Source organism: Paralichthys olivaceus, chromosome 13 (genome assembly GCF_024713975.1).
Source record: "Paralichthys olivaceus isolate ysfri-2021 chromosome 13, ASM2471397v2, whole genome shotgun sequence".
NCBI lineage: Eukaryota > Metazoa > Chordata > Actinopteri > Pleuronectiformes > Paralichthyidae > Paralichthys > Paralichthys olivaceus.
The window spans coordinates 21,806,477-21,829,072 of NC_091105.1; the positions used below are offsets into that span (position 1 = coordinate 21,806,477).

Below are 22,596 nucleotides of genomic sequence, written 5' to 3' on the forward strand. Positions count from 1 at the left end.
GCAGCCACTGTCTGACCACATCACTGCCATTACAAAGAGCCCATTTAAAATTCCCTGTAGTGGATAATAGAGAGGCTGAGAGAGACAGAGACAAAACCTGTATTGCCTCCCAGGAGCAGTGGAGTGGTTTTACTGTAAGACTGATCCCACGATCACCTCAATTTCCTCTCTGATCTACCATGGCAGCCAAAGCGCTGATAGTTCATCTGTCTGAGAAAGTGATGTTAAGGTGCCGAGCGCAACACAGGAAGTGGCCCCGCAGACATTCTTGTGAGGGCTGGCCTGATTGCCGTCTGCGGGGTGAGGCGGCCAAAGAGGCATAAGTGGGGTTGACCAGTGAGCAAATGACAAAGCGTTTCGGAGGACTGTTTTAGAATCAGCCATGTCAAACACAGCTGACCAGAGACATAAATTGATTTGACACAGAGCACCACTTGTGGTCTTTTCTTGTAAGAATAGGGTATTTGTTCGGTCTAACTACGCGGCAGTGGAAACTGCTGAGCCACTGAGGATTGCAAAATAGTATGACACAAGAAAAAGGATGAGACAAGAGAGTACTGATGAAGAGGGGGTATCTAATAATAAACTGCCTTGAAGGGAACACACACAAGCAGAATAAACTTATTTCTCATGCGCTTTAATGCCATGTAAAAATGAAACCACCGGAAAGGGCTCAGATGGGGCTAAACGAGGATGTTCTTGCGGGCTAAATGTAAAACAGCCTAGCTAAGTGCATCCTGAGCAATAGGCTTTGTGAACTATATTTACAATACAATGAACTCCCCAAAAATCCACACTGACTGAAAATATCCTGCCTGAGTAAGGCTATGGAGCAAGCCATCCAGAATGAAGGCATATCCCTGAGGAGTTTGGCTTTTGTCTTCCCCTCCAAAGCAATCAATCAGAGTGGAAACTTTTTTTTTGTTGAAACTGGGGACTTCACGATCCACCCAGCTGGGGGCCAAGCTTACCACAGATAAGAATATATCTAATATGTATGCCTGTCTTCTTTACTTGTAGCTTAAAATGTGGGTGCACACACAACACAGATGCACTGGACACATATTCAAAGGGGACAGCTTTGACATTTTTGGGAAATATGCTCAGCTGATTAGCTTAGCTCATCAAAATGACTGGAAACAGGGAAGCAGCTGTAGCTCCGTCCAAGGGAAACTAAATCTGTTTACCACCATCTCCGCAGCTCAAGAACAAGTAACTGAGGAATAAGTATTTATTTTATTTTGACAAATTGTGGTTCTACATGTGGACCGATCTCGTGACCTTCGACCTCCTGGAGTAATGTCATCACCTTTAGGTGTCCAGGCAACCATTAGAGACTACAGGACCTCACTGGACCCAGCCAAGACATATAACCCAAAACATAACCCCACATAAAGCTACAAGGGCACTCAGTGGAGTTCATACTAGCACTGAGGCCCAACAGTCTACTAATGAAACTACATTTTAATTCTGGATTTTTATTTGGATAAAAATAATTTATTTTTGTTCCTTTCTCATTAAGATCCGTGAATTACTATTTGAGGATTCAGTAAAAATGTCAAAAATGCCAGAACTGAAAAAGGTTGTTCCCTGACACATACCCCACCCTTCCACCAGGATTTGATCCTGTGGATTCTATGTCCGTGCTTACAAACAACCCAACAAGCAAATGGATGAATGAAAACATAACCACCTGGGCAGAGTTAAAATGATGTAAAGAACAAGCGCATTTTTAAGCACAAGCAAAATTATTCCTTTAACTCCTTTTCCATATTCTGTACAGTATATGGATGTTACATTATTCCGTGGCTCTGCCTAGAATCGTTTTCCAGAGAGTTTTATTCTTCCCAGTGTTAAATGACTTACTTAGACCATCATCACAGAAACTATCTGAAATGAATTTTCAGGTCAGCAGCTCTTTGATCTATGGTGCAAAGTTTTGCATACACACATACTTGTGCACACACAGTATTAGCACTGACAAGGTGAGGGAGTGCAATAACACCTTTGGGAAATTAGCTGATGGCAGCAGCTCAGCTGCTCCTCGGCCTTACCTGAAGGGATCGACTTACGGAGGAGCCAACCAAATATCAATAAGGGGTGATTTAGCTGTGCACTGCTAAAGGATAAAGAGCTTATGCATGAAACCTCAGGAAATATATTTGAGCTTGGCGTGTAAAATGCTGTCGCTTCAAGCAAATCCCTGATTAAATCCCCCCCAAACACGTTTAGTTGGCTGTATGAGGGGAAGCCTGGAGTTGGCTATGAGGCACGGTGCCAACCACAGGGAGGACAGAAAGAAGTAGGGGGGAGGATAAAGAAGGTATAGGAGAGATGTTGGGGGAGGAATATTATATGTCAGAAAACCTACAGAGTATTTGTGCAGTTACATGCTGTGGATGAGTCGTTTGAAGTCTGCAATGTTAATGGTTTCCCCTCAGGCATTTAAGATCCTGTGTATATTACACGAGTGACATTCTCACAGATGATGCCACCTCTGGAGATGACTTTGATACTGAAGGCAAAGCACTGACGTAGTGCATGTGTAATGGAGCAACAATATTGCTAGAGTTTATCAAAGAATTTATCACTCTGTGTTTTCATTCATAATTTCAGGCACATTGTTGTTGGTCGCCCCTTTATGTGTTGAAAGAAGTTAATTTTTATACGAATGTATTGTTATGAGCAACAGTAGAGGGAAGGAATGAGTGTCCAGCACTTGGGCATTGCACCATGTTTCCACAGCCAACGACACCAGGAAAGCTCGCTTAACGAAACATGGCTTTAACATCTGTAATACTAGTCGTGGATTTACAGCCTCTGTGAAGAGAACGGGACAACGTTGCCTCATTTGGATCATTAATTTTTTATTACCTTTCCTGGAAATCTCTTCATTTTGGCATTTTATTGCCATTCGTAAACGTAATGGGTGTTTTTCAGGGAGCACACACGCTTGTCGCCTCTGTGGTGACAGACAGAGAAAATGAATAGCTTGAGTAACACAGACACGCATCAGTTCGTTGCAGCAACAAGACTTTTTTGAACGATAATGCTGAATACCTTCAGAATCAGTGATCCAGTTCTTTTCACTTCGGAAAAATAAATGTTTTGAAAAATGTTTTTCTTGACTGGCATTTGTAACAGATGTAGTGACAGTGTACACAGAAGCAATGCAACTGAATGAGAGCACAGCAATGGTGTGGGGCCTGGAGCTGTTTACCATAGAGTGATCAGCCCACGCATCTCATTAAGAGAGGCTGACTCACGTCGTTTTGAATGTAAGCCTCGGGGTCACACGGCCTGGAAGACCAAGGTAAGTGTCACTGCTGAAGAATCATTAGGACATGTCTTTGTCTAATGCAGCGTTAGGCTGTTTATATGAATATATGCAAATATGAATAAATTCTACTGGTTCACGCATGATTTATGATCCTTACAAAGGGATCCTACACAAAAACTTTATGAAGAGAATTACGTTGCATTCTTTAGCGTTAATTCCTCAGGCTTCTACAGACTGCATTTGCATCCATTAGCGAGACATATTCCGGGTAAAACACAAACTCAGATTTTCTTCAACCAAGATCCTGATCACCAGGGCATAAACATGTTTTGCACATGATATATCTCATTCTCTAAACTCTTTGTGCCACCTGCAGTTTTTTGGGTTTCTCAAATCCTCATGATAACATCAAATATAACCTTTAAAAAGAATGATCCCTCACTTTGGAGAGGTAATTTGCTCTTTGAAGTGGTGAAGGCTTAAGGTTTTGGAAGTAGGGCGACTCTTTGATGTGTGATTAGAGGTTCCTGAGTCCATTCTTACATAGTGAGAGATGGGGAAAAAGAGAGAATGGTAAAAAAACACAACCCTGAAATGTAAAAACAGCAGTTTTAGATGAAGTCAAAAACAAATATTTAACTTTGCTTTCATTGAAGTGTTAAAATTGATTATTACCATTAAGTCTGGAAAGAAAACAAGTCCGGCGTAGTCTAACTTCTGGAGTCAGGCAAACAGTAACCAGGAGAGCACAGTTGTCAGTGTGCTGATAATTGGGCTGCTGGTGCTTAAAATCATCAGGAAGATGATTTGAGCTCACAGGTAGTGAAATGTGCAGTGCAGCCATTCAAGAAAGAACATGAGTTATTACCTTACCATCTCAATAAAAATAAAGAGATTTTAGTTTTAATTATTTTTCAACTACTCATCTTTCGTCATCAATGAATCTGCAGTTTGGTATAGTCACTTTTTGTGTGTCTTGAAATGAAGGCCATCTTTTCACTGTGTGCTCATTCAGAATGTGAGGGTGGGACTTCATTAGAAAGTGTAAACAACTGGCCCTTTGCAGAAGTCACTGTACTGAGTGTGTTACAACGGCACCAACTCTGCATGCTCACTTTTCCACAATCTCCCACTGTACTTTAAGGGGATTTAATAAGATAATACGCTGTCCATGTGTGCATCTGCAAGAATGTCAAGAGGACTGAGGAGGATGAAGGGGAAAAAGCAGCAGAGAGTCAGCAGAGAGCCAAGGAGAGAGCACACTGCATGTCAGCACTGCCGAATGAGGCCTATAGTCAAATTGCTCAGTACAATCAAACCGACGTGGAGCTTTGGCTCACATGCACGATGCCAGGCTTACTGGCTTACCTCAGCACTGCACCAGAGAGGGACTGTCACTGGATATTACCATGTGGACCGGTGAGCTGATTCTCCCACATCACAGTGGACAGGGACAGGTCGGCCATAAATTTCCCTTTACACCCACTCTCCTGCCCTGGGGACACACACTTCCCGGACTTCCTGAAATGTGTCTGTGAACAATTTTGCTGTAGGAAACATTCACATTAAATATGAATAGCCTTAATAATAAATGGAGGCTCTCAGGAGTTTGCATCCCTAGTACAAAAACACATGAACCAGGGTTTGTGACACAAAGCTCTTAACCATCACTTTTATGCTGTGGTGTGGTAAAATCAATTCAGAACAATTTGACACCACACTGTGTTTTTCTACCTATTGCTCACTTTTCATTAGAGTGCTTTTCTGCTCTCCAGTGGATACATAATAGAACATGTGATCTGTTTCTACAGGACAAAATGTTGCAGACCTATTTTGAGTGTATGATACAGTAGTAGGATATGTTAGAGAATGTAAATGGCATTAATTCCTCAGTTATACACAAAAGGTTTATATATGCAAAGCATTTTTTTGGGATGCCGAGCAGCATTTTAAGTCAAAGTTTCCTCCATGTCCTCCTCCAGGGACAAGTGCGCAGATGAGTGGCTGGGACTGGACCTAGTTTTCAGGCTGATGGAGCCGTAATGTTTGGCGGAGCGCTTTGAGTAAGCGATGACCTTTCTCCTGTACATTTCCCCTTTCCACATGGAGATCATCAGCAGCGTGGAGAGCACCACGCCGCCAAGCGTGAGCAGGCACAGTCCCGCTATGACGCACCGGTCCAGGTGGGCACCTATCCGGGCGCTCTCCATTTCCAGCCTCTCCATCTCCCTCGCCGACACGCTGTCACGGTCCACCACTACATCCCGAGGCACTGCGTAGGAGATGATCACCAGGGAGATCCCCGTCACCAAGAACGTGACTGCACTGATAAAGCCGTAGTCTATAGAACTTCCTGAGCCCTCCCCGAAGGAGAGATCGTCCTCGGACATGAAGGAAAGCTCCGGGAACGTCTCTGAGCAAGGCTCGCCGTTGCGCACGGGTCTGTGCACACTTTTACAGCTCGTGTCCGGGCTGGCCAGCCGCAGGTTGACATTTTCATCAATGTAGGTGAAAGATGTCTCTAATTCCTCATCGCAGCAAACTCGCACTTTCTCGTCGCCGAGGTGACCGAGTTTGAGCTCCGCGCCGCCCTTGCGCGGCGCCGTCCTTGGTGCTGAAAGACACCGGCCATGGCAGCTGCGGGCCGGGTTACAGTCAGCCTCCCCGGGGAGCACTCCTCCTGTTGATCCGGCCGACTTGCGGACGTGCGGTACACCGGAAACTCGGTCAAGGACGTTGGGAGGATCCGACCGCTTCCCTGCCTCATCTGCGGGAAGCGGCTCCGGAGAAGCCATTCGGTTATCGCCACCCGCTGGTTGACTCTGAGCCTTCCTCCCACGATGTTGTCCCTCCACAGCATCCCTAATAAGAGGGCACAGCTCCAAGTTAAATGGTGCATCTTAATTAGATTCCCCTCACTACAAAGCGTCAAACCGCACATCCACTAATGCGCAAAAAACTTGTGCGTAACGGTGCGCGAAATGCACGTGTACCTATAGTTGTACCAAAATCAGCAGCAGCACCTAAAGTTGATTATATCGTTAAAGAGAAATCCGCGGACCCTTCTTGAAAGGCGCTTATAGCGGTTGTGATTAGCCAAATACCTCTGTATCCAATTAGGAAAACAATCCACGTATAAACCGAGATTAAGGCTATATAACCATTCTAATTCTGTTTAAAACCGTCACTGCATTTAGTGAATAGATCGTGGAAATGACGAAAACTAGATCAGATGTAAATGTTGGCACAAACTGAACATACCCACATTTAATCTGCTGTCGAGAAAACAATCATCTGCCGTGAATACAAGCAATTCTCCCGAATACGTGTAGGAACAGTCTCTGCACACTTTCTCAGTCCTGCAGGAGCCGTGAGCTGCTGCATGAGGGTGGACCAGTCATGCACAATCCGGCTCCTATCTATTTCTATTCCCCCCCCCTCCCAGATCCCCAAACAGAAACCTCCCTGAGACCGAAAGACGTGAACTCACCGCGCTACTTCAGCATCCCCTTCGTCTTCTCCTCCTCTTCGTCACTATAGATGGTGACAGCGCATAACGCAGGCGGATTTATCTTTAAAGGTGCCTTATCAGTGAATATGCGTTGAATAGCCTATATTCTCTCCCCACACGATGCTGTGGAGCAGCAGCTCTTATAGTCCCTCCCACACACAGAGCCTCAGCTGCCCGCGCTGTGGCGCTGACAGGAGCGCAGCTATCTGTCTGTGAGCCGATTGAGATCACTACAGTCCCCATGAGCGGGGATAGGGATTTGAGGGGCTGAGAGGGAGGGGATAGTACTCTTGCACTCAAAGTGCTTTACGGCACAGTTTTGCCATTCACCCATTCATTGGAAATGGTGGAAGGCCGGGATTGAACCGCCGGCCTTCTGGTTAGCAGACAACACCTTTTATAGCCACAGCCACATAACACATGGGTTTTTTTCATGCCGTTTCCAAATTAATTTGCCAGATAATACAAATTTGTTACGACTTGGTAAATTACATTCTGACCATTCCTTCATTCTTTATTTTTTAACATAAGAAAACCCTTATTTTTGAATGTCATATTCATTGTAGTAAATATTCCAAGCTTTGTTAAATTCTTAGTCTGATGTCGGATCTGGTGTGTGGTGGTTGGCAGGGGTGTATAGTCATAAGTGTGTTTTTATTGGTGGAGAATCCCCTGGATACACACTCAACTTTTAAGTCTTTGCTCATTGCCTTTTGTGTGTGTGTGTGCTCACTCATTATATGTCTCTCACTGACTGGACTGTAATATATCCTTTCATATATTTTTTTCGAAATGTATTTTTTGTATTGCGTGTTTCGCCTTTAATGGATAGGACAGAGTAAGCTTGTAGGGCATACATGGCTGCAGGTTGGAATCGAGCCCGGGCCTCTGCAGGTTGAGGCCGTGCCTCACTGGGGTGGCAGCTCTACCAGGTGAGCCAAATGCTGCCTCCCTTACATAGTGCATGTGTTTATATGGATGTGTTTACTGCAAGTGCTTACGGTATGTTACATTAAATGAAATAATATAAAAATATGCACCCTTAATCACTCTATCCCATAGACTATTTGAATAAACCTTTGTGTGGCCACACAGTTGAGGATCATGCACATGCACACAATAATCTGCACTGATATGCTATCATCATATCAGAGGAAAAAATCTTTCCAGCTGTGTTTTGCAAAGAGTATTGCTGAACTGTGTGTATCACGTACCATCTGTTCGACCGTGCTCTCTCAGAAGATTACTGGTCAGTATGTCAAAGCCATCCTAATCCATGTTTAATCTAGACATCTAATAGGTCATCCGATCTGTGACCCCATCTGGGCTTAATCTTTGGAAGTTCAGCTCGCACGCCTTCAGAGCCTTAAGTGTTGATAGCATCTTCCAAAAAAACCCAAACAATTAGCACAGTATTTTCTTTTTCTTGTGATTTGTGAACTAGATGCTAAGTAAACTAAATGCTAAGTAGGCCCCATGGGCCACCATCAGCCATTTCAGTTCTTAATCCCACTTTAAAGTGCATATTCATTTGCCGACTGTTCCACCTTCTTTAGCACAACCAGGCAGCAGCTATAAATATAGTCGCCACTTTTCCTGGAGTCCTAGTGGCTGCGAAAACGGCTTTGGCTCACTTCCCAACAAGACTCCATTTAACAGATGAGTAAAGTGAGAGAAAGAGTGGTGAGAAAAAAAGAAAGACTACATGTTTGAGATATTACAGAGGCAGGTGATCAGAACGGTTTATGGTGCATAGGTCACACTAGTCGACTCAAGTCGCTTTTATGCAGAGAGAGGAACCTGAAATCTGACTGTGCACATCTGAGGGGTTAACAACAGCCGACAATCAGATGCTATCTGTCTGCAACAGTGCACCATTTTTCCTGTTGGCAAGGACACCAGGCTGGGGAGAGGAGGGGCGGCTGGGGAGTCAGTGCTTCTAAAGGCTATAAATCCTGTGTGTGTGAGTGTGAGTGTGTGAGTGTGTCTCCTGCCACAGTCATGTAGCTATACACCAAATAAAGATAATAAAACATGGATGTAGCAGATATGGTGGTGGTGGGGGGATCCCTCTGAAAGCATATGGTAGAAAGAAGACCTGTGAACTATAATGAAGTGCATTAATGAATGAGGCGCCAAATGGGTTCACCTCACCTCCAGCTGCTCCAGCTGCTCAGCGTCCGACAGTAGCAGACTGTGTTGCAAAATCGATGAATATGAATGAATAAAACTGTACGAGTGGGAAACAGGCTGCTGCTGGGAAAAAGCCCCCAGGTCCCCAAAACTAGCACTTCTAAACCTACACCTTAATATGTCACTATAAATAACAGATGCATTGTGCTCTCATAAAACATTGAACAGCTTCAGCGTAGCTAATTTTTTTTACCACTTTGAGAAAAGAGCAACAGAAGCATCATCAACAGGCTTAAAGACGACACTTGCAGTTACATCAAAAGTAATAATTAGTACAGTGCCTCTTCTAAACCTGCCAGTTTGGACACAATTATTCCTTGTCATTAGTGAGTCCTCCTCAAACTGTTCTACAATATAGTCACTTCGGTGTGCTGGACATTGCGTGCAGAGCTTTTTATAAACAGTCTATAATGCAGAGTGAAGTGGCTTGAATTGTGCCCTGCACACAATGACTGATAGTGCTGTTTGACGGTTTGATACATTTTTATTCATATTGAACTTATCGCGTGTTTAAATCACAACAAACTCAACACTGCTCTTCGTGGGCCGTGAACAATTAACACATGTCAAGTTTGACAGCAATTAGATGAACGGTTTGCAATATATGGGTTACACTTACAGAAAGACAGATGTTTTTGGAATACATTTTTAACTTTATTTCATCTGTCAAGGGTGTCAAAGTACAGTATTTATTAACCCACACACAAAGAACTCTATTACTCCAAGTCGAAAACATGGGAATCTTTCTACCATCTGTCCTTTATGAAATGAATTCCCCCATAACTAAACATGGGAATCTTTCTACCATCTGTCCTTTATGAAATGAATTCCCCCATAACTAAACCAACAGACAAAGCGAACGTCAGCATGCTAATGTACGACATGTTGAGACTTGTAAGAGGAAAAAATGCGGTGTACATTTCCAGCTTGACCATTGCATGAAAAAAGTATAGACAGGAAAGATGATAATAAGTTAATGAAAGTAATATTTTATAAAATGACCTAAGTACGCTATCTGGGTTAGCAAATATTTGGATTTGTGGGCTAACTTATTCTGTTTAAAGATAAATGATGCTGAAACACATGTATCAATTTGTGCATATAAAAACTTTATAATTAAAATAATAAAATATATTAAAGGTACAGTGTGTAGAATTTAGTGATATCTAGTGTTGAAATTGCATGTTGCAGCTGAACAACACTCACCTCACCCTCCCCTTCCAAAAATGAAAAAGAACCTGTGGTAGTCTTCAGTTTTCGAAAACTCAAAAGGTGTTTGGTTTGTCCAGTCTGGACTGATGTAAAAATCATGGAGGCCTCCATAGAGAGGACCCCCTCGATGTAAATATTTAAATAATATATTTATATTTAAATGGTATTTAAATATAAAGTGTTTTTTCTGGGGTAAAGACAACTACAATTCATACAATTAAGATGAAATAAACTAATGAAAACATCATGAGGATGATTCTACATTAAATTTCTGCCAATAGTTTCCTTTCACCTAAATCGTACACACTGGACCTTTGAGCCTGCAACTTAGTTTTGGTAGTTACTGAATAGTTTCTGATTTAACAGTCACTTTAATCTTTGTATGAGATGGTTGGACAATTGGCTGCTACAAAATATCTTTAATAATGATAAAAGCAAGTGAACTGTTTATAAGTAACAAATAAAAATGCTTCAAATACCAAACATTTGACTATAGTGTTGTAGTAATGATGTCATAATGTAGTAATGACTCCAGATGTTCATGTAATAATGTAGTAATGAAGACAGAGTGATCATACAATAATTTAGTCTGCTGATTACTCCTGTACGTATTATTGAGTATTACTCACATTTTAAGACCTTTGAACTGGTCTTTAAATGTGAGTAATATTGTTTTTAATGTATTTATTGATTTAGAGACGCTCACAACCAGCAGCTGAAGGAAACTTAACACTGGCAGCTAAGCCTTTATATTAAAGTAAACTACACCCACAATATACATTTTTAAATGTTATGATTATTTAAAAACATCATTTAGAATTTTTGGAAAATATGTTTTATAACCCCCCCCCCCCCCCACACACACACACACACACTCAGCCCCCCCCCCCCCCCAACATCGTTTTGGGTCACATCATAGCATCAAAGACAAAGAATTACCAGAGAGCTTGGCATGACTATGACTTTGATGTCATCTCTTTACATCAATGCTCACACCTCACTTGGTCTATGTGGCTCACTTGGCTTGGTTCACTTTGTCTACTCAACACACATCTTGCTCAGTTTAACTTGTATTCTCGACGCAGCTTGTTGTTAGCATTTACTTAATTCTACACAAACAAAAAGATCTTAAAAGAAATAAAAAAACATGGCAGATTCCACCAAGAAGTTTCCTCTGTCCCACACAGTGAAGGGAAGTATCCGCCAAAGGGATCCTAGGGTTTTTGTGAAGCCCTCAGTCTCCTCAAGGAAGGAGAGCGCCATGGCTTCATCTAACCTCAGGAGCAAGAAGGGCGGACAGAGTCAAATCAAGCCTGTTAAGAACACTTTTGGATGTCCCTCTGAGGTAGATGAGCAGCTCAAGAACAAGGAGCTCATCAGGGCTGTTAAAAGTATCCTGAGCAGCCTGACTCCTGAAACGTTCCACTCCTCAGTGGGGCAGCTGAAGAAACTGTGGCTGAACACAGTGGAGGAATTGCAAGAAGTCGTCAACCTCCTCTTTGAGAGTGCCGTTATGGGTGACTCTGCAAAGCTCTATGCCAGGATGTGCAGCAGCCTCCCAAAGGTAGGTCACGCATCTATGACAATGCAATCGTCTTACACTGTATATATTAAAATACAAACAACAATGTTTTCCACCACATGTGAGTTGAATTAGCCTTAACAAGGTTTTCTTATGTTTTCTTCTCCTCAGGTCCAGTTCCAACCCACAGTTGACTCAACAACTTCTGTCAACTTCACTATTTTGCTCGCCAGACGCTGCCGCGCAGAGTATGAAGACCTCTTTGGCAAAGGTAACACTGATGAGAAGAGTGAGAGGGGATTGGAGCAGATGAAGAAAGAGCTGGATGACGCCTCACTTCGTCGCTCCATTGGTACAATCCAATTTATCGGGGAGCTCTTTCTCGCTCGCATTTTGAGCGAGGCTGCAATGCACAGCTGCATCGAGGGTCTCCTGAAGAACCAAGATGAACAGTCTCTTGAGTGCCTGTGTGAGCTCCTCCAGATTATCGGCATGAATCTGGAGACAGTAACTGCCGAGAAGGTCATGAACTCACACTATGACCAGATGGATGTTATTGCCAAGGATGAAAAGACATCCTCCAGGATTTCTCTGATGCTGAAGACAGCAACAGACCCCAAGAGAAAATTCCTCGGGCTGACTGGCGGCAGAGTTCCTAAGACCGAGGATAAAGCATCAGTCTCCACTCCCCAAGAGAAGGAAAAGTTCCACCTAATGCCACGACCAAGGAAGCCCACTGACTATAGGCCTGTTGCGTGCGACAGTGAAACCTTTTCAGAGATGGTAATTGTCAATTTTCTTACAAATGGCAACTTAGAAGAAGCCATGAGCTGTGTGGCAGAGCAAATGAGCCCCTCACTCCTCCATGTGTTTGTCTGCTCTGCTGTGGACTTCACGTTTGAGAGCAGCAGTGACTCTCGGAGGAAGATGGGCCTGTTGCTGCGGCGGCTGCATGAAGCAGGAGTCCTGCCAGCGGAGCAGATCGTGAAAGGGCTGCAGGACATAGTGGAGACGGCTGTCTACATTGAGGCAGAGGTGCCAAACATCTGGCGCTGCCTCGCTGAGGTCATCGACCCTGTGCCACACCTGGCTGAGGTCATCAAACCTGTAGCACACCTCGGTGAGGTCATCGACCCTGTGCCACAGAGGGGCGCATCTCCACTGATGAGATGTTTGGAAGCATCCCGTTGCTCCCATCTCCTTAACCGACTGGTGTGCTGAGGATCCACCCCCCAACCATTGCCATTCCTCTGGACCTGACTCACTACTTACCCCAAGCTGTTGGTTTAACAATAAAAATGATTGTTTGTTGCGTATTCCTGGACGTAAGTTTTGTTCTGTGAAACTTTTAATAAACTTCATCTAGAAATGAATTGGCTGCATATCATGAACATTATTATTATTATTTATAGTTTTTTCTATTTGTGGACAGATTTGAACGCAATAGCATCTTAATTGTGCAAGATGCAATCATGAAACCCTACAGGTGTGTGGCAAAATGTAGATGTGGTCTGACCCACAACTGCTTACATTGTGGTTATAACTATTCAATCAATCAATGAAACTTTATGTATTCAACACATTCTATATCGACAATGTGTTGATGAGACAGACATAAGAAAACAACTGCAAGCAATAGCAAATGAACAATTAAAACAAATAAAAACCTTAATTTAGCTTCACTGCTAATCGATGCTCATTTCCAGAGTCTACACCACCATGCCACAAACCTGGGTGGAACGAATGCTCATTCCGGTGGACTACAGTCACCCTCCCATTGATGATGAACCCCCCCCCATGAGGCTGGACAACATCTGATGGGACAAGTGCAAGCACCTACTATTGTGTTGAAGACAGGGTGCTGCTGTGGAGAGAACACCATGACTACTTTCCTCATGGTCTGTTGTGTCATAATCTTAAGTCTAATGCTCGTCTGCACTGTCTTCCTCGCTTTATACTTGTGGAAGTAAGAAGTTTATGTGGAAGCCAAGTTACCTGTTCTACCATTAAAAAGTATTCCACTTGGTGTTCAAAAGCAGTAAAAATAAAGAAATAAAAAATAAAAACAATTTGGGACTTATTCATGTCGTAAAATTCAGGTGAAACAAACTAAATGAAAAATCAATATAATACGATAAAAGTGTGTAGTAAAAACTACATCAAGAATAAAAAAGGGGGGTTAGATAGTTAGAAATGATGTTTAATAATGATAAAAGAGAGTGAACTGTTTATAAGTAACAAATACAAATGCTTCAAATACCAAACGTTTGACTATAGTGTTGTAGTAATGATGTCATAATGTAGTAATGACTCCAGATGTTCATGTAATAATGTAGTAATGAAGACAGAGTGATCATACAATAATTTAGTCTGCTGATTACTCCTGTACGTATTATTGAGTATTACTCACATTTTAAGACCTTTGAACTGGTCTTTAAATGTGAGTAATATTGTTTTTAATGTATTTATTGATTTAGAGACGCTCACAACCAGCAGCTGAAGGAAACTTAACACTGGCAGCTAAGCCTTTATATTAAAGTAAACTACACCCACAATATAAATTTTTAAATGTTATGATTATTTAAAAACATCATTTAGAATTTTTGGAAAATATGTTTTATAACCCCCCCCCCCCCCCCCCCCCCCCCCCCACACACACACACACACACACTCAGCCCCCCCCCCCCCCCCAAATCGTTTTGGGTCACATCATAGCAGCAAAGATAAAGAATTACCAGAGAGCTTGGCATGACTATGACTTTGATGTCATCTCTTTACATCAATGCTCACACCTCACTTGGTCTATGTGGCTCACTTGGCTTGGTTCACTTTGTCTACTCAACACATATCTTGCTCAGTTTAACTTGTATTCTCGACGCAGCTTGTTGTTAGCATTTACTTAATTCTACACAAACAAAAAGATCTTAAAAGAAATAAAAAACATGGCAGATTCCACCAAGAAGTTTCCTCTGTCCCACACAGTGAAGGGAAGTATCCGCCAAAGGGATCCTAGGGTTTTTGTGAAGCCCTCAGTCTCCTCAAGGAAGGAGAGCGCCATGACTTCATCTAACCTCAAGAGCAAGAAGGGCGGACAGACTCAAATCAAGCCTGTCAAGGCCACTTTTGGATGTCCCTCTGAGGTAGATGAGCAGCTCAAGAACAAGGAGCTCATCAGGGCTGTTAAAAGTATCCTGAGCAGCCTGACTCCTGAAACGTTCCACTCCTCAGTGGGGCAGCTGAAGAAACTGTGGCTGAACACAGTGGAGGAATTGCAAGAAGTCGTCAACTTCCTCTTTGAGAGTGCCGTAATGGGTGACTCTGCAAAGCTCTATGCCAGGATGTGCAGCAGCCTCCCAAAGGTAGGTCACGCATCTATGACAATGCAATCGTCTTACACTGTATATATTAAAATACAAACAACAATGTTTTCCACCACATGTGAGTTGAATTAGCCTTAACAAGTTTTTCTTATGTTTTCTTCTCCTCAGGTCCAGTTCCAACCCACAGTTGACTCAACAACTTCTGTCAACTTCACTATTTTGCTCGCCAGACGCTGCCGCGCAGAGTATGAGGACCTCTTTGGCAAAGGTAACACTGATGAGAAGAGTGAGAGGGGATTGGAGCAGATGAAGAAAGAGCTGGACGACGCCTCACTTCGTCGCTCCATTGGTACAATCAAATTTATCGGGGAGCTCTTTCTCGCTCGCATTTTGAGCGAGGCTGCAATGCACAGCTGCATCGAGGGTCTCCTGAAGAACCAAGATGAACAGTCTCTTGAGTGCCTGTGTGAGCTCCTCCAGATTATCGGCATGAATCTGGAGACAGTAACTCCCGAGAAGGTCATGAACACACACTATGACCAGATGGATGTTATTGCCAAGGATGAAAAGACATCCTCCAGGATTTCTCTGATGCTGAAGACAGCAACAGACCCCAAGAGAAAATTCCTCGGGCTGACTGGCATCAGAGTTCCTAAGACCGAGGATAAAGCATCAGTCTCCACTCCCCAAGAGAAGGAAAAGTTCCACCTAATGCCACGACCAAGGAAGCCCACTGACTATAGGCCTGTTGCGTGCGACAGTGAAACCTTTTCAGAGATGGTAATTGTCAATTTTCTTACAAATGGCAACTTAGAAGAAGCCATGAGCTGTGTGGCAGAGCAAATGAGCCCCTCACTCCTCCATGTGTTTGTCTGCTCTGCTGTGGACTTCACGTTTGAGAGCAGCAGTGACTCTCGGAGGAAGATGGGCCTGTTGCTGCGGCGGCTGCATGAAGCAGGAGTCCTGCCAGCGGAGCAGATCGTGAAAGGGCTGCAGGACATAGTGGAGACGGCTGTCTACATTGAGGCAGAGGTGCCAAACATCTGGCGCTGCCTCGCTGAGGTCATCGACCCTGTAGCACACCTCGGTGAGGTCACTGACCCTGTAGCACACCTCGGTGAGGTCATCGACCCTGTAGCACACCTCGGTGAGGTCATCGATCCTGTGCCACACAAGGGCACATCTCCACTGATGAGATGTTTGGAAGCATCCCGTTGCTCCCATCTCCTTAACCGACTGGTGTGCTGAGGATCCACCCCCCAACCATTGCCATTCCTCTGGACCTGACTCACTACTTACCCCAAGCTGTTGGTTTAACAATAAAAATGATTGTTTGTTGCGTATTCCTGGACGTAAGTTTTGTTCTGTGAAACTTTAAATAAATTTCATCTAGAAATGAACTGGCTGCATATCATGAACATTATTATTATTATTTATATTTTTTTTCTATTTGTGGACAGATTTGAACGCAATAGCATCTTAATTGTGCAAGATGCAATCATGAAACCCTACAGGTGTGTGGCAAAATGTAGATGTGGTCTGACCCACAACTGCTTACATTGTGGTTATAACTATTCAATCAATCAATTAAACTTTATGTATTCAACACATTCTATATCGACAATGTGTTGATGAGACAGACATAAGAAAACAACTGCAAGCAAAAGCAAATGAACAATTAAAACAAATAAAAACCTTCATTTAGCTTCACTGCTAACCGGAGCTCATTTCCAGAGTCTACACCACCATGCCACAAACCTGGGTGGAACGAATGCTCATTCCGGTGGACTACAGTCACCCTCCCATTGATGATGAACCCCCCCCATGAGGCTGGACAACATCTGATGGGACAAGTGCAAGCACCTACTATTGTGTTGAAGACAGGGTGCTGCTGTGGAGAGAACACCATGACTACTTTCCTCATGGTCTGTTGTGTCATAATCTTAAGTCTAATGCTCGTCTGCACTGTCTTCCTCGCTTTATACTTGTGGAAGTAAGAAGTTTATGTGGAAGCCAAGTTACCTGTTCTACCATTAAAAAGTATTCCACTTGGTGTTCAAAAGCAGTAAAAATAAAGAAATAAAAAATAAAAACAATTTGGGACTTATTCATGTCGTAAAATTCAGGTGAAACAAACTAAATGAAAAATCAATATAATACGATAAAAGTGTGTAGTAAAAACTACATCAAGAATAAAAAAGGGGGGTTAGATAGTTAGAAATGATGTTTAATAATGATAAAAGAGAGTGAACTGTTTATAAGTAACAAATAAAAATGCTTCAAATACCAAACGTTTGACTATAGTGTTGTAGTAATGATGTCATAATGTAGTAATGACTCCAGATGTTCATGTAATAATGTAGTAATGAAGACAGAGTGATCATACAATAATTTAGTCTGCTGATTACTCCTGTACGTATTATTGAGTATTACTCACATTTTAAGACCTTTGAACTGGTCTTTAAATGTGAGTAATATTGTTTTTAATGTATTTATTGATTTAGAGACGCTCACAACCAGCAGCTGAAGGAAACTTAACACTGGCAGCTAAGCCTTTATATTAAAGTAAACTACACCCACAATATACATTTTTAAATGTTATGATTATTTAAAAACATCATTTAGAATTTTTGGAAAATATGTTTTATAACCCCCCCCCACACACACACACACTCAGCCCCCCCCCCCCCCAAATCGTTTTGGGTCACATCATAGCATCAAAGATAAAGAATTACCAGAGAGCTTGGCATGACTATGACTTTGATGTCATCTCTTTACATCAATGCTCACACCTCACTTGGTCTATGTGGCTCACTTGGCTTGGTTCACTTTGTCTACTCAACACACATCTTGCTCAGTTTAACTTGTATTCTCGACGCAGCTTGTTGTTAGCATTTACTTAATTCTACACAAACAAAAAGATCTTAAAAGAAATAAAAAAACATGGCAGATTCCACCAAGAAGTTTCCTCTGTCCCACACAGTGAAGGGAAGTATCCGCCAAAGGGATCCTAGGGTTTTTGTGAAGCCCTCAGTCTCCTCAAGGAAGGAGAGCGCCATGGCTTCATCTAACCTCAAGAGCAAGAAGGGCGGACAGACTCAAATCAAGCCTGTCAAGGCCACTTTTGGATGTCCCTCTGAGGTAGATGAGCAGCTCAAGAACAAGGAGCTCATCAGGGCTGTTAAAAGTATCCTGAGCAGCCTGACTCCTGAAACGTTCCACTCCTCAGTGGGGCAGCTGAAGAAACTGTGGCTGAACACAGTGGAGGAATTGCAAGAAGTCGTCAACCTCCTCTTTGAGAGTGCCGTAATGGGTGACTCTGCAAAGCTCTATGCCAGGATGTGCAGCAGCCTCCCAAAGGTAGGTCACGCATCTATGACAATGCAATCGTCTTACACTGTATATATTAAAATACAAACAACAATGTTTTCCACCACATGTGAGTTGAATTAGCCTTAACAAGGTTTTCTTATGTTTTCTTCTCCTCAGGTCCAGTTCCAACCCACAGTTGACTCAACAACTTCTGTCAACTTCACTATTTTGCTCGCCAGACGCTGCCGCGCAGAGTACGAAGACATCTTTGGCAAAGGTAACACTGATGAGAAGAGTGAGAGGGGATTGGAGCAGATGAAGAAAGAGCTGGATGACGCCTCACTTCGTCGCTCCATTGGTACAATCCAATTTATCGGGGAGCTCTTTCTCGCTCGCATTTTGAGCGAGGCTGCAATGCACAGCTGCATCGAGGGTCTCCTGAAGAACCAAGATGAACAGTCTCTTGAGTGCCTGTGTGAGCTCCTCCAGATTATTGGCATGAATCTGGAGACAGTAACTCCCGAGAAGGTCATGAACACACACTATGACCAGATTGATGTTATTGCCAAGGATGAAAAGACATCCTCCAGGATTTCTCTGATGCTGAAGACAGCAACAGACCCCAAGAGAAAATTCCTCGGGCTGACTGGCGGCAGAGTTCCTAAGACCGAGGATAAAGCATCAGTCTCCACTCCCCAAGAGAAGGAAAAGTTCCACCTAATGCCACGACCAAGGAAGCCCACTGACTATAGGCCTGTTGCGTGCGACAGTGAAACCTTTTCAGAGATGGTAATTGTCAATTTTCTTACAAATGGCAACTTAGAAGAAGCCATGAGCTGTGTGGCAGAGCAAATGAGCCCCTCACTCCTCCATGTGTTTGTCTGCTCTGCTGTGGACTTGACGTTTGAGAGCAGCAGTGACTCTCGGAGGAAGATGGGCCTGTTGCTGCGGCGGCTGCATGAAGCAGGAGTCCTGCCAGCGGAGCAGATCGTGAAAGGGCTGCAGGACATAGTGGAGACGGCTGTCTACATTGAGGCAGAGGTGCCAAACATCTGGCGCTGCCTCGCTGAGGTCATCGACCCTGTAGCACACCTCGGTGAGGTCACTGACCCTGTAGCACACCTCGGTGAGGTCATCGACCCTGTAGCACACCTCGGTGAGGTCATCGACCCTGTAGCACACCTCGGTGAGGTCATCGACCCTGTGCCACACCTTGGTGAGGTCATCGATCCTGTGCCACACAAGGGCGCATCTCCACTGATGAGATGTTTGGAAGCATCCCGTTGCTCCCATCTCCTTAACCGACTGGTGTGCTGAGGATCAACCCCCCAACCAATGCCATTCCAAAGGAATGGTGTTCAAAAGCAATAAAAATAAAGAAATAAAAAATAAAAACAATTTGGGACTTATTCATGTCGTAAAATTCCGGGTAAACAAACTAAATGAAAAATCAATATAATACGATAAAAATGTGTAGTAAAAACTACATCAAGAATAAAAAAGGGGGGTTAGATAGTTAGAAATGATGTTTAATGCAAAACAATTGTTCTAATCAACAATTTTTTTAATATAAGACAAAAAGAATTGTCAGTTTAAAAGTGTTATCAGATATCAGCGTGTTTATGTCGTACAGGTTAAATCAGAACAGTTTGTATCTGCACCACAGACAGGCAGAGAGTGTCCTGAGGTATCTGGAAGGGTAGTGTGCCACGGAGAACTGTGGATTATTAATAAGCATGAACACAGTCCCCTGGGTTTGTTTGGTGAGTGTAGCACGCAATTCTCCAGCAGCTCTTAAAAAGCCTTCCGCAGAGGAGAGTGCAGGCAGACAGCAGCATGACAAGAGAATTCACAGAAACGCAGACTGAGGTTCAGTCTGGATTTTTTTTCTTTTTTTCCTGTTTGTGAGGGCACACTACATGTGTGGTGGTGGCACATGTAATGAAATATTTAAAACTTGGGCCTTCAAGGTTATTTAAAGTGACTTATTAAAATTGAAGTGATGTGGCTGGCTTCACCACAGACACTGTGGGATAACAACAGGACAGTAATGGTTTTCCTCGCGCCATCCTTTAAGGATAAGAAAAGATTAATTCTGCCATTTCATCGATCCTTCCATTATGATAAATCCATCTCTTTATCATAATTAATGAGATCTTTTCCAACATGCCACAGCTGCTTTTGCATTATACCGCCCTCAATAACTCTTGATGATAATTGTCCGTCCTGTCTGCTGATTCTCTATCTCCATCTGGAGCAGTGATTATTTCTTACAGCCACTCTGATGTTCCCAGTTGTAATAGCTTCCTCATTATAAAAAGAGCAAACGTTTTGTTTTAGCTGCCGGATCCCATTCATTTTAACACAGTCAGGTTCAGTCTAGCTCTATATACTTAGTGCAGTAAATAAAGTAAGAAGGACATTTCAGACAGCAAAGGATAACTTTCAGTAATTAGGTAAATCAGAAAGTCTGGAATTCAAGCCAAAGATATCATTTATATTTGGTGAACATCGGAAGCCAAGCACTAAGTAATCTGCTGGCACCACTGTCATTGATAAAATGTTTGCTTCTGAATTTCAGTTGGGATATCTGCCTTGAATTTTACATACAGAACATAATGACTTGGCTCCTAAAATCTGCAGTAGATGAATAATGCATCATATTAACACAGAAGTCACTGCTTAGAATTTGTAAATGGTTCCCACTGTAGATATTCAGAAATTTGTAGCCTCTCGTATAACATTTCTTTGTTCTTGTAGAACTAGACAAGCAGTATTCCCTTTACAGCTTTAGACAGGCGGTTCTACATCATGGTTTGTTTCATGTCCTGCAGTGATTGCTAAGCAACAGAACAAAATCCCCGGAGGTGAAATATCAGAGTCAAGTAAGTCTGAAGGAATGCATTTCATAAATATAAAGGAATTTAGAGGCAAAGGGAAAGAAAACCTCTCCCAACCCTAGAGAATATGCTAAAGAATTCAAAAGTACAAAAAATAAACAAACATTAAATCCAATTAATTCAGCTCAGTGAAAGTTTGCAGTCCATACTCACATTTACACAAAGAGGTTCAATCAAAGTGAAGAGTCAAATACAGCCACGTGGCCGTGAGGAACCATTAATACTTAGAGAGTTCCATAAACCACACAGATAAATGCTATCTTTGTAAAATGTGTCACGATCTAAATATTTACAGTAACTCAGCTGCTCTGGGTTAATGTGTCAGTAGAAGCAAATAACCATAAGGTGGCAGTAAAGACCCATTAGGATATTTAAAGGAGAGGGGGGGGCAGCATCAATATCAGGGTCGAGGCAGAAAACTATACACTGATCAAGTGGAGAGGACATCAAGTCCTGTCTCTCATTATTATTTTGACTTGAGGTTATGTGACTCATTACTGGCAACTAGGGAACTGCTCTGTTGTTGTTATTGTTGAACAAGTGAGAGAATTAGTTAAGGGTGTGTTTTTTCACACATCTGTTTCCCCCTCCCTCCAGCCTTTACGCAAAGTTAAGTAGATACATGTACTTCCTGCTACTGTGTATTTTTATAATGTATTTTGTTACATGTTCATATTTCTTCTTTTCAAATTTAAAAAACAATCAATAATGAGAGGTGGACGCTTGGGCAGTAGGATACACTTTGCAAGTACTTTTACTACTATAATAGTGTAAGTAGATTTAAAAGCAAGTACTTACTTTAACTCAAGTAGAAGGGTCGCCAAAATAGTAATGTACTCCCAAATAGCACAATATAAATAAAGCCTGGAAGAAATGTTATATCTATACATAGATTTTACTTTTCTAACATACAAAGAATCAAAAGCGATCTTATTGCTTACTGTAAATCCATCTATCCATTATTTATACTGCTTATCCTTATCCGCCACAAAGGGAGCTGCAACCATACACACTCACATTCACACCCACAGTCAATATAGAATCTATATTAACCTAATCCCACTATGCATGTCTTTGGACAGAGGGAGGAACCTGGAGGTTGGAGAAAACCCACACACACCTCATTCAGCCAGGTGCCTTCTGGTTGGACAGTGCTAATCACTGCACCTTATTCTCTCTGTAAATATAAGAAAATAACAACTTGTAAATACTGTTAATTGTCCTTCCAATTAAGTGTTTTACATGTAATTAAAACTATTTGACTCAAATGATCAAACTTAAATTATCACATGAATGCTCCTAGTGGTTATTTCAGGGAAGCCAGACTAGCCAGACTAGCCAGCTTC

At 42.6% G+C, this 22,596-nt stretch overlaps 4 protein-coding genes across 7 annotated transcripts; 3 read left to right on the forward strand and 1 right to left on the reverse strand.

Moving 5' to 3' along the window:
* Nucleotides 1-4,938: 4,938 nt before the first annotated feature.
* Nucleotides 4,939-7,005, reverse strand: LOC109632114 (transmembrane protein 74). Of its 2 annotated transcripts, none has more exons than XM_020091245.2 (2): nucleotides 6,771-7,005; nucleotides 4,939-6,142 (listed from the first exon to the last, which is right to left on the reverse strand). In XM_020091245.2, exon 2 carries the CDS (start codon nucleotides 6,073-6,075, stop codon nucleotides 5,230-5,232), a length of 846 nt encoding a protein of 281 aa, XP_019946804.1. In that variant the 5' UTR covers nucleotides 6,076-6,142; nucleotides 6,771-7,005; the 3' UTR covers nucleotides 4,939-5,229. The 2 variants fall into 2 exon arrangements, with proteins under 2 accessions (XP_019946804.1, XP_069393816.1); XM_069537715.1 differs by lacking the exon at nucleotides 6,771-7,005 and adding an exon at nucleotides 6,542-6,692.
* Nucleotides 7,006-11,121: 4,116 nt separating this feature from the next.
* On the forward strand, nucleotides 11,122-13,787 carry LOC138413582 (eukaryotic translation initiation factor 4 gamma 1-like). 2 transcript variants are annotated; one of them, XR_011245951.1, is made up of 4 exons: nucleotides 11,122-11,760; nucleotides 11,890-13,043; nucleotides 13,151-13,204; nucleotides 13,425-13,787. XR_011245951.1 is itself a non-coding variant. In XM_069537779.1 (2 exons), the coding sequence occupies exons 1-2, from the start codon at nucleotides 11,344-11,346 to the stop codon at nucleotides 12,937-12,939; spliced, it is 1,467 nt and encodes a 488-aa protein (XP_069393880.1). In that variant the 5' UTR covers nucleotides 11,122-11,343; the 3' UTR covers nucleotides 12,940-13,787. The 2 variants fall into 2 exon arrangements, 1 of the variants encoding a protein (XP_069393880.1); XM_069537779.1 differs by having other exon boundaries at nucleotides 11,890-13,787.
* A 706-nt stretch (nucleotides 13,788-14,493) lies between these two features.
* On the forward strand, nucleotides 14,494-17,134 carry LOC138413576 (eukaryotic translation initiation factor 4 gamma 1-like). Its single transcript, XM_069537770.1, has 2 exons — nucleotides 14,494-15,077; nucleotides 15,207-17,134. Exons 1-2 carry the CDS (start codon nucleotides 14,661-14,663, stop codon nucleotides 16,284-16,286), a joined length of 1,497 nt encoding a protein of 498 aa, XP_069393871.1. The 5' UTR covers nucleotides 14,494-14,660; the 3' UTR covers nucleotides 16,287-17,134.
* Nucleotides 17,135-17,775: 641 nt separating this feature from the next.
* On the forward strand, nucleotides 17,776-21,365 carry LOC138413575 (eukaryotic translation initiation factor 4 gamma 1-like). 2 transcript variants are annotated; one of them, XM_069537769.1, is made up of 3 exons: nucleotides 17,776-18,398; nucleotides 18,528-19,511; nucleotides 19,572-21,365. In XM_069537769.1, exons 1-3 carry the CDS (start codon nucleotides 17,982-17,984, stop codon nucleotides 19,665-19,667), a joined length of 1,497 nt encoding a protein of 498 aa, XP_069393870.1. In that variant the 5' UTR covers nucleotides 17,776-17,981; the 3' UTR covers nucleotides 19,668-21,365. The 2 variants fall into 2 exon arrangements, with proteins under 2 accessions (XP_069393870.1, XP_069393869.1); XM_069537768.1 differs by having other exon boundaries at nucleotides 17,779-18,398; nucleotides 18,528-21,365.
* The last annotated feature ends 1,231 nt before the right edge of the window (nucleotides 21,366-22,596 follow it).